Source organism: Gekko japonicus, unplaced genomic scaffold (assembly GCF_001447785.1).
Source record: "Gekko japonicus isolate JY-2015 unplaced genomic scaffold, Gekko_japonicus_V1.1 scaffold869, whole genome shotgun sequence".
In the NCBI taxonomy this organism is placed as follows: domain Eukaryota; kingdom Metazoa; phylum Chordata; class Lepidosauria; order Squamata; family Gekkonidae; genus Gekko; species Gekko japonicus.
The window spans coordinates 459,692-474,552 of record NW_015173700.1 but is presented as its reverse complement, the minus strand read 5'-3'; the positions used below and the strand labels follow the sequence as shown (position 1 = coordinate 474,552).

The 14,861-nt window shown below is 49.2% G+C and overlaps 1 protein-coding gene across 2 annotated transcripts in view; it reads right to left on the bottom strand.

Moving 5' to 3' along the window:
• The window catches only part of LOC107120519 (dual specificity mitogen-activated protein kinase kinase 3-like), an 81,137-nt gene that overhangs the window by 21,353 nt on the left and 44,923 nt on the right, over positions 1–14,861 (bottom strand). For both annotated transcript variants that reach the window (XM_015423237.1, XM_015423236.1), the window contains exons 2-4: positions 6,896–6,919; positions 5,980–6,046; positions 4,993–5,041 (exon numbers count right to left, since the gene is read on the bottom strand). In XM_015423237.1, the coding sequence (XP_015278723.1) occupies positions 4,993–5,041; positions 5,980–6,046; positions 6,896–6,919 (140 nt within the window). The remainder of the gene's footprint in view (positions 1–4,992; positions 5,042–5,979; positions 6,047–6,895; positions 6,920–14,861) is intronic.

Genomic DNA, 14,861 nt, shown 5'->3' with positions numbered 1-14,861 from the left:
GCTCTATGGTGTGCTGTGCATGGGAGTCGGGGGGGGGGGGGTTGGACTAGATGGCCTGCACGGCCCTTTCCAACTCTGTGATTCTATGATTCCACCACCACCATGCAAGCAGAAAACTAGTACAGCTGAAACAGCTAGGAGCAGCCTACCCAGTGTTTACTTCCCCCTCACATGATGAAATGTAGGTGCTAATTCGCCACGTCGTTCCTAGGTGTTTGAGCCATGGATAGGAAACCCGCCCCCCAAATTTATTCCGAAGTTGGGTCTGATTCAAAATACGCCTATTCACGATGGCCATCAACAGCTTGCGCCTTTGTGAGCTGCTTTGGCACTCGGGGAGGGGAGCAGGTTTCAGAAAGCCCCGTGGATTCCTCGGCGGCTTGGAAGAGTCACGTGCACAGAGTCTCTTGAGGTTGCACAGTTCCAAATGACAAATGTGCATTTGGGTCAGTCTGCAGAGAAACCACAAAGAGAGGAAGGAAGCCGGCTTTCTACATCGTTCCCCTTCCCAAAAATCGGTGTCGACTCTTCAAAGCGCTTCAAAGAGGGCCCCTGCCCAGGCAACCCCCACACTGTTTTCTTTTTTGCTTTTCTTAGAGCAGCAGGCAAACCAGGGCTTCAACTACTGCCTCAGTGCAAGCACTGGAAGCCAAAAGAAAGAACGCACCGATGTTAACACCAAAGTGACAAAGCCAAGCAGGTTTCTAGTCCTTAAGACAGCACATGCAAACAACGCCTGCAAAAAACCTCAGGAGCCACAGAAGACGTGGGGCCTTGTGAGATTAGTCCTGGAAAGGAGGAACTGCAGAACTTACATGAAATAAGGGACAAGAAGAAGTTATATGAAATAAAGCCCGTGTGCTTTAATTTACTTTGTGGACAATCCGCCTTTGCTGAGACATGGGATGGATTACAGATGTGAAACAGCGCAGACAGATAGCACAAGACAGCCAGTCAACAAAGATATGGGACTAAGATTACAGAGTTAAGAGAGCAATGGGAAGCCTCAACTAAGGCAAAGTATACTATAAGCAATATAGAATGTGCACTACCGGGTAGAAGACAATGCAGTAAAAAAAGGAGGGATACCGACAATAATCTTTGCAGCAGATTACTGTCCTCTTCAGTTAAAAAGCTTCCCTCCTGGACTGTTCGGTTCTGCTACAGTTATACTCCCTCATACAATTTCTGCTTCACACATTTTGTAGAATGACAGACGCGTGGGCACCTTCCTGACTTTCACGGGCAGGCTGTGCCACAAAGGTGGGAACCACCAATGAGAAGGTGTGTGGGTGGGGCACCAACAGATCTTACCCATTCGCAGAGTAGTACCACAAGTAGGCTTTAACTGGAGGAAGTTGGGAAGAACCTGCTAGCTGGCCAGGAGCAGCTGAATACTATCTGAGCTTAGTTTTCCCTTCTGCTTGCAGGTACTTGCAGGAGAGCCAGTTTGGTGTCGTGGCTAGGAGCACGGACTCTAATCTGGGAGAACCGGGTTGGATTCCCCACTCCTCTGCATGCAGCTGCTGGTGTGACCTTGGATCAGTCACAAGTTATTTCAGAGCTGTTCTCTCAAGAGCAGTCCTCAAAAGAGCTCTCTCAGCCCCACCTACCTCACAGGGCATCTGTTGTGGGGAGGGGAAGGGAAAGGAGATTGTAAGCCTGTCTGAGACTCCTTCAGGTAGTGAAGGGTGGGGGTATAAATCCAGTCTCCTCCTATTCTACTTAAACCTGGGTATAGAGAGATGCACAACCCCCATCTGCTTGCAGGTACTTAAACCTGAGCGCGAAGCGAGGCACAAGCCCTTGGACCAGTTCTTAGCCTCTGGCTGGCAGCCTGCATTAGCTGGCCCCGTGAATCAGGACCTGTCCATAACGTTTGCTTGTTTCAACTGTATTTAAATGTGGTTGTTTTGCACTCTGGGCATTTCCCCTTCCTGACCTCAAATTGCTCTAATAAATAAACAAATCTGTTCATTTGCATAATACAGACTGGGGACAGAATTTTGCTTTTCTTGGTGCAGAATCCCATTTATTTAACAAAAACCCTCAGGTTTGACGTTATTCACAATTGGGGTGCATCGTGTGGATCCCTTGAGCTGCTTTAAAGAGGCCTCCAGGGTAGTCTTGGTAGCCAAATAAACCAAATTGCTGCCACCTCCCCCCCCCCCAATATTAAATTGAAGAATTTCAGAATAAAGAAAAGTCGCCCAGGCAGCTCAACATTAATCACGGCCATCTCACAGAAGTGGAAAGCCAGAGGCGGTGGAGAGGCGGCACCCACAACAAGCGCAAGACCGGGGCCCTGGCCAAACCAGAAACTTCTCAACTTCTTGTTTGGGCTCATAAGACCCAACAAGAAGGAAAACGAAACAGTTCCGCAGGGCCTGCAAAACGGACTCATTCCACCAAGCTTACAGTGAGGTCGATGGAAAATTCCATCTAAATCTGGTATGGTGTGATTGTAATCATCCAGAGAGGTCTGATGGTTTTGAGTCATCTGATTTGCTTAGCACTGCACTGTTTCAATGTGTTAACTGTTCAGTTTTTAGAATGTTTAATTTAATATCCCGATTGTATTTATTGATTTTGATAGGACGCTACCCGCCCTGAGCCCCGCGTCAGTGGGGGGGAGTGGGATATAAGTCCAGAGAGCCAGTTTGGTGTAGTGATTAAGTGCGCGGACTCTAATCTGGGAGAACCGGGTTTGATTCCCCACTCCTCCACTTGTACCTGGCTGGATGACCTTGGGCAAGCCGTAGTTCTGATAAGAGCTGTTCTTGAAAAAGAGCAGTTACTGTCAAGAGCTCTCTCAGCCCCACCTACCTCACAGGGTGCCTGTTGTGGGGAGGTGAAGGGAAAGGAGTTTGTAAGCCACTCTGAGACACCTTTGGGTAGTGAAGACCGGGGTATAAATCCAATCTCTTATTCTTCTTCTTCTAAATAAATAAATAGCCAGCCTGTTCCTGGGGTCCGGGGGGGGCTTGTAGGTGAATAAATATCACCCCTTTCCATCCTTCCAACTCCATCTGTGGGGGCTGGGGAGGGTGGCCAGGGCCGGCCATCTTGAAGGATCTATTCTTAGCACGACAGCAGGTCTCTCCCGGGCGGCCAGTAACCAGAGAAGAGAGCAGTGGACACCCTTTCTAGGCAGTGCTGTGCTATGAGTCTGCAGAGGAGGGGATTCCCTCCCCCTGCTGCCGGGTCACCACATGCCCAGTGGAAATTTTGGTAGGATTATTTTTTTTTTTTTAAGAGAAAGGAGGAACTGAAGAGGAATAAAAAAGCCATCCACAGCGTGACCGAAAGTGACACGGCTGTCCCACACATCAGGAACGCACAATGAAGGGAAGCCAAGGGTGGGAGAGAGAGGACGTTTGTTGGGGGCGCGCGCAGAGGGGCACAAAGTACCACTGACTGGCTGAAGAGCGTTAGGACAAAGGAAGTGAGCTCTTCGTCTCAGGGTACAGGGTATTGTGTTTTTTTTAGGATGGAGCAAAAAGAGGCCTCTGGCCTCCTTTCACACCAGAAACACCTCACAAGGAAAGGCGGGAACCCTGGACTCTCTTGCTGACTCCTGCTTGTTGTTGTTCAGTCACACAGTCGAGTCCGACTCTTTGCGAACCCATGGACAAGATCACATCAGGCTCTCCTGTCTTCCGCCGTCCTCTGAAGTTTGCTCAACTTCATGTTCGTTGCATCGATGACACTGTCTAACCATCTCATCCTTTGCCATCCCCGTCTTCTTTGACCTTCAATCTTTCCCAGCATCAGGGTCTTCTCCAGTGAGTGCTCCCTTCTCATTTGGTGGCCAAAGTATTTGAGCTTCAGTTTCATTATCTGGCCTTCCAGGGAACAGTCAGGGTTGATTTCTTTTAGGATTGACTGATTTGTTCTTCTTGCAGTCCAAGGGACTCTCAAGAGTCTTCTCCAGCACCATAGTTCAAAAGAATCTATTCTTCGGCGCTCGGCCTTCCGTATAGTCCAACTCTCGCAGCCATACATGACTACTGGGAATACCATTGCTTTGACCATGCGGACTTTTGTTGGCAGGGTGATGTCTCTACTTTTTATCATGCTGTTGAGGTTCACCATCACTTTCCTCCCAAGGAGCAGGCGTCTTTTAATTTTTTGGCTGCTGTCACAGTCTGCGGTGATCTGGGATCCCAGGAACGTGAAGTCTGTCACTACTTCCACGACTTCCCCTTCTATCTCCTGCTATCCGCTGATAAAGGCCTAGCATGGCAAGGTTCCCTCATCTTTTTTCATCCTGGGGGCACTTTTTGGATTTTTGAAGGAGGACAGGGGAGGCCACCGCCCCCAAAATAAAAAGAAGAAGAGGAGATTGGATTTATACCCCGCCCTTCACTACCCAAAGGTGTCTCAGAGCGGCTTACAAACTCCTTTCCCTTCCCCTCCCCACAACAGACACCCTGTGACAGAGACTGCTCTTTTTCAAGAACGGCTCGGCTTGCCCAAGGTCATCCAGCCAGGTGCCAGTGGAGGAGTGGGGAATCAAGCCCGGTTCTCCCAGATTAGAGTCCGCGCACTTCAACACTACACCAAACTGGCTCTCTCTAAAAAGAAATAAGGCTGATCACAAAATGTTTGGCGGTTCTCATCCAAGCACCCTATTGACAGGCAGCCGTTCCAAATGGATGCACCCAGGAGGTCAAGACCAGCCAGGACTGGCTCTCTGCTTGGAGGGAGGAAGGACTGGACACCAGGAGACACGTCGGCGGGTGCTGCAGCCTCTCACGGGCCCCACGCTGTAAGACTAGGGCCAGGCAGCCTCGGGTTCGAATCCCCACTCACCCACACTGGGTGATCTTCGGCCAGGCTATGCCCCTCCCCCCAATCACAGACTTGTTCTGAGAAGATGGGGGAAGAAGAAACCAAGTAATACACCTAAGCAGCACAGGACAATTATTTTCTTTAAAGCCTCTACGGAGCAATAGTACCAAAAGAAGAGAAGGGGGGAAAACTACATACCCTTTCACCAATGGTAATAAAAGTCCTGGAATCCAAGTTCCTCGGAGGCCTGCAAAGTGAAACACATCATTATTTATTTTTATTTTATTTCCTTCATTTATACCCCCCCCCCACCTTTCTCCCCAAAGCGGCTTACAAACATTCTCCCCTCCACCATTTTATCTGCACAACAACCTGTGAGGTGGATGAGTCTGAGAACAGGTGACTGGCCCCGTGTCCCCCCAGCCGGCTTCCATGGCAGAGTGGGAATTCGAATTCAGGCTTCCCCGATCCTAGCTTGACGCTCAAACCACAAACACCTGCCTTACATTGCCCATCGGAGACAGACTTTGCTTTGGTATGGCCCACCCAGTAGCAGAGAGGCAACCCCTCCCCCAGCGCTGATTGCCGTTTGGAACACATGACTGATGCAGGATATCAGAAGGAATCAGGTTTCTCCTTTGGAGAAGAGCATAGAGCTGGCCCTCCTGTCCAACCTAAGCTTTCTTTCTCTGCTGGAAGATTCAGGTGGGTCACTGTGTTGATCTGAAGCAACGGAACAAAGTTTGAGTCCAGGGGCACCTTTAAGACCACAAACCTTCACAGCTTAGAGGGAACATTGGACCCCACCCCTCCAGTTACCTTCTAGCCAGTGTTCCCTCTAAGCTGAGTTAGTGTGAGTTAGCTCACAGTTTTTAAGCCTCCGGCTCACGCATTTTTGTCTTAGCTCAGGAAGGATGGCTCCAGAGCACACCAATTTCTGCAGGAGCCAAATCACTCGCTCACAACTTTCATACCAGTAGCTCACAAAGTAGGATTTTTGCCCACAAACCTTCACAGCTTAGAGGGAGCATTGCTTCTTGCCTCAGGGTTTGGGGGCAGAATTTTGCCCAGAGAGCCCCCCTTATCCTAACAGGCCTTTCTACATTTCCTCTCAGTGCTCCAATATGACACAGCCTCTTTATTCCCTGTTTTCGCCACACATATATCCCCCCCCCCCGAACTTACGTTGGGGGAACTGAAGGCTGTTTGTTGGCCGGCGGGATCGTCAAGTTCGGAGGCCTCGGCTTTTTCCCTGGAAGTAAGGACACAAATGCACACGCATAGCCAAAAAACCCCACAACACTGCTTTTGCTGTTCCACCAAACGATGCTCAGAACGCTGCTGAGCATCAACTCCGAGGGCCGATTTAGCTCTGGATCCGTGTGAGGGGATCGGCCAGGCCAATCTAGCTGGTGGCCGGAAGTCGCCAGCCCCCTCCCGATTCCTTGGCTCCCTTTACCCCTTAGCGGCACACCAGCTCCATGTGCTTGGCCCTAAGGAGGAATCTCCAAAAGCTGGAGAGACTGTGGTACTGAGGAGCTGCCAACAATACCTGGACCGGAAGGTACAGAGTGCACGCACAGCTGGACAGTGTTCAGGTAAAGGTTGTCCCCAAAGGATTCTTCTATCCCAGGGGTCCCCAACCTTTTTTGAGCCTGCAGGCACATTTTGGAACACTGTGGTGGGCACAGCCCCCAAACAGCTGCCACAAGACACAGAGCCGGGCACTGAATGGCTGCTATAACTTACCCTCAGTCACACAGTCAAGACCCTTGTGCTGTGGTAACAGCTGCTGCCAAAGCAATGTTTTAAGAAACCTGCACAGCCAGTCAGAAGCCGTGCTGGGCAAAAGCCCCACCCAGCCCCACCCACTTTTTACAACACATGGTGGGCACCAGGAATGGTGTTGGGGGCACCACTTTGGGGAACTCTGTTGTATTCCATTCAAGGAACCTTTCGGAACAGCCTTGCAGCAGCTTCCAAAACCCCAGGATGAGAAAGAAAGTGTTTTCACAGAAGCCCAGTATGCCTAAGCTTTGTCGGGCAAAGACTATGTCTAATTCCCCATTCCCACAAACAAATATCCACATAACTAACTTACATTTTTTCACAGGTCTCTTGGGATCTACAAGACAAAAGGGGGAAAAACAGATTAGATGTTCGTATGCGTGTACTGTGGATTAAAAGAGTGCTGAGCTCACAACTAACCAGGGAACATTTTTATTTATTTATTTATTTGGATTTGGATTCCGCCCTTCCACAAGTGGACTCAGAGCAGATCACGTCATAAATAGATAAAAACATACACTAATAAATATAACAATATTTTAAAACAACTAAGTAATACAGTTTAAAACGTAGAATCCTAGAGCTGGAAGGGACCTCCAGGGTCATCTAGTCCAACCCCCCTGCACAATGCAGGAAATACACAAATACCTCCCCCTCCACAACCCCAGTGACCCCTGTTCCACGCCCAGAAGATGACCGTTGTGTATAAACACAAACACAGTCTCAGCTGGAGTGCTAAAGTCCAGAGATCTTCTTAATCTGGGCCGAATAATGATGGCAGACTTCAGTAAGGGAGGCCCACTTCATTGGACACCCTCTGCCTCAACGAAAGGCCTGGCGGAACAGCTCCATCTTAGAGGTCCTGCAGAACGATAAGAAGTCCCGCAAGGCCTGGTCTCCAGTGGGAGCATGTGCCACCAGGCCAGGGGCAAGACAGAAAAAGCCCTGGCCCTGGTCGAAGCTAGACGGACATCCCCCGGGCCGGGGACTACCAGAAGATGCATATAAAGGATTTCGCAATTGAAAGACTGGGGGTGGGGGGATCTTGTGTATAATCCAGTCCAACTATCTGCACCGGACATTCAGAATGTCAGGAACGCAGGTTTTAAAGTAAGACAGCCCACTGCATTCACAGCCCACGACTCTTTCGAGGATCCATTTCTAGCTTAAACACAGCTGATTTTCTACACAATCAATATGCTCCAAGTAGTACAATGATACCACGCAAATGAATTGCATTTGCAAGTTTCCATATCCAAATCTACTGCATGTCCTATCGGGACTCCATGAAACTGTTTCCGCTCAAATCATATACTTCTCCCATGTCCCAGAGCTGCATATGTATTCCAGGACAAAAGAATTCCAGGACACATAGAATTTACCAATCTCAGTACCCCCCCATGTAAATTCCTAGCCCTTAAAAGAAGGTTCAATATTTAAAATTTCTCATCAGATCTCGGAAGCTAAGTAGGCTCGGCACTAGTCAGTATTTCGAGACTGCCAAGGAAGTCCAGGGTTGCAGCACAGAGGCAGGCAATGGCAAACCACCTCTGAACGTCTCCTGTCTTGAAAACATCTCCCTTTTATATATAAAAGCCGAATGGTGGTGGCACTTCTCTAGAACATTCCACACGCTCCGGAATTGGTTGGCGCCCTGGCGTGTCACTCAGAATCATTCCCTATCCACTGGCTGCATTGCTTGAGTCTCACATCCAACATTATAAACAGTTTACTGTTCCTCTCCCCCCCATAGCCAGTCAGAACACAGAGGTTATTTGCATATGCAGCCTCATTGGCCTTTGCCTCGGAACACAGAGGTCGTTTGCATATGCGACTTGATTGGCTTTTGCCTCTAACATTCTAAACAGTTTGCTGTTCTGAGATAAAATGTTTCCAATTTCCAGGTGAGGGCTGGAGATCACTCAGAATTACAACTGCTTTCCACATGGCAGAGATCAGTTCCCCTGGAGAAAATGGTGGGCTCTGTATCCTTATATGCTGAGGTGGCCCCCGTATGACAGCACGGGAGGGGCTGCAGGTGTGTGGGGGGGTGGAAAGTTGAAGAGTGAGGGGAAAATAAAGATAGGTTGATGATTGGCTGGGAAGGAGATAGGGTTGCCAACTCCAGGTGGGAAATTCCTGGAGATGTGAGGGATGGAACCTGGAGAGGGTGAAGTTTCAGGAGGCGTGGGACCTTGGACAGGTACAAAGCCATAGACTCCACCCTCCAAACCAACCATTCCCTTCTGGGGAACCATTGTTGCCAATCTCCAGGTGAGGGCTGGAGATCACTCAAAATTACAACTGTTCTTTAGGTAGCAGAGATCAGTTCCTCTGGAGAAAATGGTGGACTCAGTGTCATTATACCCTGCTGAGGTTGCCACAGCAAATTGACACTGAGTGTCCAAGGCAGGGACACCCGCCCAGAGCCTCTTTCTAGAGTATGTTGTATTTATTTTCCACAACAAATCTTTTTCCTAGTTATATATAATCCCCATATAATCATTTTCTATTACACTAAATGCCATTTTATAACAATTCTTTCTCCCTCTTGAAAGCTAACAAACCTTTAAACAGATTCAGGTGGGTAGCCATGTTGGTCTGAAGCAACAGAATAAAGTTTGAGTCCAGTGGCACCTTTAAGACCAACAAAGTTTAATTCTGGGCATAAGCTTTTGTGTGCAGGAACACTTCAAATTCTGAATATAAGGCTTTCGTGCACATGCACACCCTTAGCTAGAGATGCCAGGAATCAAACCAAGAACTGTCTCCATGTGAAACAGTGTGCGTGCACGTGAAAGCTTATACCCAGAACTAAACTTTGTTGGTCTTAATGGTGCCCCACTGGACTCGAACCTTGTTCTAAACCTTTAAACATTTTGTTTGGCAGAAAACTGGCCTCTGGTGGGAAGATATAATCTCCCCCTGTGCAAGTTAAAGAAATCCACAGAATTGAAGAGTACGTATTAGAAAACCTTTTGGGACCCACTATCCATTTTCCAAAGTCTGATTCTACATTTCCTCTTCTCAGGGGTCTTTTCCTAGAAAAAGAGCTGCATGAGCTCATTAACATACGGTATGCTAATGAGCGACTAGGCTATTAGCATATTAGCTCATTAGCATATGCAGCGCCCCCCTGCCATCACCGGAAGTGATGTCAGAAGGGGAAGCAAAAGGGGGGAGGCATATTCAAAAGCCTCCCCTTCCCTTTCCAGGGTGTGGGGGGGGAGCGAAGACAGAAGGGGTTTAAAGTTTAAACCTCTTCTCACTAGAGTTGGGCCGCAGGAGGAGGAAAGAGAGAAGAAATGAAGGAATGAAAGAGTGAAAGAGAAGGAAAGAAGGAAGGAAAGAGGAAAAGAGAAGGAAAGGAGGAGGGAAAGAAAGAGCGAGAAGGGAAGGAGGGAAAGGGGGAAAGGAGAGAATGAAAGGAGGGAATGAAAGAAAGAATGAGAAAAAGAAAAGGAGGGAAAGAAAAGGAAAGGGGAAGGAAAGGAGGGAAAGAAAGAGGGCAAAGAGATGGGGGGAGGCTCTCCCACCCACCCCAATCAAGCCTCCGCCACCCCCCACAGATCCCTCAGTTACCCCGGGAGGCGGCGGCGGTGGGGGGGCTCTTCTGGCCTCCCAGGGCCGCAACACTCCAGCGCTGGCCTAGGGAGGCAGCAGGGGGAGCTGGGCACCTGGGCTCCTGGAGCACTCCGGCCCCAAAAGACCCCTGCCTCTTCTGGGCCATCAGAAAATTCCTATGTGCTACGTCCAAAACAATTGCTATTCTATTATCACCTGGCAAAGAATCACCTTCACAGGAACTGACGCATTATCCCACATAACATCTGTGATAAAAGCGCTACCCCTGATTCGGATTAAGTAAAGGTAAAGGTTTCCCTTGCTCGAAAGCCAAACGAATCCAACTCTAGGGTTGCGGTGCTCATCTCCGTTTCCAAGCTGAAGAGCCAACGCTGTCTGAAGACTTCTCCGTGGTCATGTGGCCGGCATGACTAGACGCCGAGGCGCATGGAACGCTGTTATCTTCCCACTGAAGTGGTACCTATTTATCTACTTGCAATTTCTTGCTTTCGAACTGCTAGGTTGGCAGGAGCTGGGGCCAGAGACAGGACCTCACTCCGTCACGGGGCCCTCGGGTCTCGAACTGCTGAACTACCAACTTTCCGGTCTGCCGTTCAGCGTCTTAACCACTTGAGCCACTGCATCACTGGGCAACAAAAGGCACCCCATACTTGATGCGGCCCAAACTCAGGAGCTGGCTTTTGCACTCAAGCATGTACCCGCTCTGCAGCTCTGAACACAATCTCTGAAGCTGTCGTGAGCTGTTCCTCTTTTGACCACTAGAGGCCACTACCTCTCCAAAGTTGCAAAGCACAGCCAAGCAAAGGGGAAAAGCATTGCCTCTTTTTTTGGCCGAAGAGTACAAGCCAATTCAGAATGCGGCAGGAGACATTTGCCTTTGCGGGGGGGGGGGGGGGGATATGATCGTTCAGGTCACTAAGTCCCTGAGCCTGGCTCCAACGGGCAAAGGCCTGCCCGACAGATGACCATTGCTACCAAATGCATCATTCCAGACAGGAATGATCCACTCTTAACCAGAGGAGAACTTTGGCCTCGGGCGTTCCCCAGGGGCCGTCCCACTGTCTGAAGAGATGATTCTGTGGTTCCACAAGAGAGGAAAGAAAGGTTTTGCATACGACATGCACTATTGGCCACAGAGTGCTCCAGTGGCGATTCCAACCTGCAAATGTCAAGCTTGATAAGAGCGTGAGAAACACCCAATGAACCATCCCTCCAAACCAGTACAGATTTCCAGCATGTGGGGCAACAATGCCCACCCCCGCTCCTCTCACGACCAGTGTTCCCTCTAAGCTGAGTGAGTGTGAGCTAGCTCACAGTTTTTTAGCCTCTGGCTCACACATTTTTGTCTTCGCTCAGGAAGGATGGCTCCAGAGCAAACTGATTTATGCAGTAGCCAAATCACTCGCTCACAACTTTAATGCCAGGAGCTCACAAAGTAGAACTTTTCCTCACAAGACTCCACAGCTTAGAGGGAGCATTGCTCACAACTCCCTTCCAGGGGGGGGAAAGAGCCAAAACATGCACATAAACGTGCTTTGCAAGTTACAAAAATAAGCTTTCTTTTCCTCCTGCTGTAGAATTTCAACTTTTGTTTGGGACTATGTCAGTGTGGTCTGGTGATCATAGTGCCAGACTATAGGTTCGAATCCCCTCTCCGCTGCAGAAACTTCCAGGTGCAAACGACTCTGAGCCCGTCATGCCCGCTCAGCATAACCTACCTCACAGGGTTGGTTTGCAGATGAAAGGGGAGGAATCATAGAATGTTAGTGTTGGAAGGGACTTTGCAGATCATCTAGTCCAACCCCCTACACTCTGAAAGAGCATAGCCGAAAGATAGCCCTACAACATACCCGAAAGGAGAGGAGAATGACATAAAACTGCTTCGGGGAGAAAAGTAAATACCAATAATTTATGTTGCTCTGACTTGGATGGCCCAGGCTCGCCTAAACTCATCAAATCTCAGAAGATAAGCAGAGTCAGCCCTGGTTAGTGCTTGGATGGGAGACCACCAAGGAAGGCCAGGGTTGCTGCACCTGGGAATGCCGCTTACCTTGAAAACCCTACAGGATTGTCAAAAATTGGCTGTGACTTGATGGCTCCTTCCATTTACGCGATTTCCCTCCCGGCTTGACTTGAAGGACAAGAAATACCACGAAAATCTCATTGCAATTATGTAGGAACGACACCCAGAAACAATAGTTCTTAAAAAACATTTGCATTAAAGCGACAGCCAGCACCAAAAATGTCTCCTATAAGAAGGAAAACCTGGAAAGTTAAATGGGCCTCTACTCGATCCCAGCAGCAGGTGTCATAAGAACATCACAAGAGCCCTGCTGGATCAGACCAGTGGTCCATTTAATCTGGCATCCTGTCCCACGCAGTGGCCAACCAGTTCCTCTGGAGGGCCAACCACAGGGCAGAAAGGTCGAGGCATTCTCTTGTGAAGAACATTAGAAGAGCCTTGCTGGATTTGAGCATCCTGTCTCACACAGTGGACAACTAGTTCCTCTGCAGGGCCAACAACAGTGCACAGAGGCCAAGGCCTTCCCCTGACGTTGCCTCCTGGGGCTCTGGGATTCAGAGGATTAGTGCCTCTGATCATGGAGGTTCCCCTCACCACAGTTAGTAGCCATTGACAGACTTCTCCTCCATGAATCTATCTAATCCCCTTTGAAAGCTGTTTATTCCTGTGGCCATCACTACATGCTCTCACAGGGAATTCCACATTTTAATCACTCTCTGTGTAAAGAAGCATTTCTTTTTGTCTATCCTGAACCTGCTGCCCATCAGTTTCATTGGATGCCCTCGAGTTCAAGTAGTTGGGGAGAGGGAGAAAAATTTCTCTGTGTCCAATCTCTCCACCCCATGCAAAATCTTACAAACCTCTATCATCCCCCCCCCCAAGTCGTCTCATTTCTAAACTGAAACGTCCCAGACTCTTCCGCCTTTCCTCTTAGAGAAGGAGTTCCAACCAGTGTTCCCTCTAAGCTGAGTTAGTGTGAGCTAGCTCACAGTTTTGTAGCCACCGGCTCACACATTTTTGTCTTAGCTCAGGAAGGATGGCTCCAGAGCAAACTCATTTATGCAGTAGCCAAATCACTCGCTCACGACTTTAATGCCAGTAGCTCGCAGAGTAGAATTTTTGCTCACAAGACTCCACAGCTTAGAGGGAACATTGGTTCCAACCCCTTAATCATCTGGGTTGCCTTCCTCTGTACTTTTTCCAGCTCCGCAATGTCCTCTGGCGATATACAGAGACCAGAACTCTACACAGCATTCCAAATGAAGCTGCACCATAGACCTATACAGGGGCACTACAATATCGGCAGTCCTCTTCATAAAATGCGAGAAGGTTACACTCAGGCCAAGAGCCGCATGCCAAGAAAACAGAAGAAAAAACCCTGATGTGGCTGGAAGCCAGCAGGGACGTGGCCTTGCCGTGGACTGAACTGGTCCTGTGAGCCGCCCCTGAGTCACCAGGCGTGATGAACGGGCACGGCTGGTCTGTCTGGTGCCAAGCCCCGGGAATCTTCTCCTCGCCAAGGGTGTGCAGTCTGTTCTGGGCTCTGACGACTCGGAGAAGCAGCAATAACCCTGATCCTACCCTCTGACTTTACGCCAACAAAAGAAATGAACAGCTAGTAGCTTCTCACTCGTCTCTCAGATCTTACAAGGTCTGGAACTCTGTAAGAATTCAGAAGGCTGCACAGGGGAGGAACAGTTACCAAACCATTTCTGACACAAGAGTGACACACAATGTCTGGGGGGCTGAGGGAGAGAGCAGAGACAAAAGGGTGCCTCAGAGAACCAAGGGAGCATGCAATGCACCGCAGCAATGCACGTTCACACCAAGAAAGAATTAAAATTCTGTGCTGAAGTACTCCACATCACATTCTGCGCCCAGAAAATCTAAACTCTACACAATGCACACGTTATGCACACCGCTCTTAATTTATTCAGCAACTGTCTCCACATTTTTTGCATTTATTTATTTATTTTGCATTTAAACATTGCCAGTCAGGGTGTGTGTGTGCATGCATGCATGCGTATGCATGCTATGCTGGCCCCAATGGCACTCTTCTTTGGGCAAATGTGTCCTTTGGCTTCTGCAGTATCCCCAAGAACTGGCTATGAATGCTCAAAAAGGGTGCACCCAGCACCACCTTTACTGCGACTCTGCTGGCCCACAAAAGCAAAATACATGCACACTGTTTCACCTAAATGTAGGAAAAACACAGTCGGTCCAGCCCATCTCTCCATCAGAAGCCATTCCTGATAGATTCAGGATCCACTCCTATTCTGGTTTCTGAATCTCTGGCTGCACATTTTGAACCCTGGCGCAAAAATCACGATGCTATGCTTCAAGCCAGGCCTGCTTTTCTCCACGGTCCCACAGCCCGGGGCCTGGAATGCCACAGAGTGCAGGGAAAGTGCTCGGCCACATGCCACGCGGCTCCTCACCGTGCAACTGTGAAACTCAGCTTAATCCATGCAACTGCACGGTAGTCACATTTTATTTTTCTCTGGGCCGGTTGCAACACTCCGAAGATAAGAAGTACGGAGCTGGAAACGCGTGCTGGATTGAGATCTCCCCACCCTCCTGACCAAGAAGCCTCTTGACACCTGGAGCAGGGCACATGCATGGAAACATGCACGTCTGATGACCTGACCCTAACCCAGCAGGCTCAGCAGGA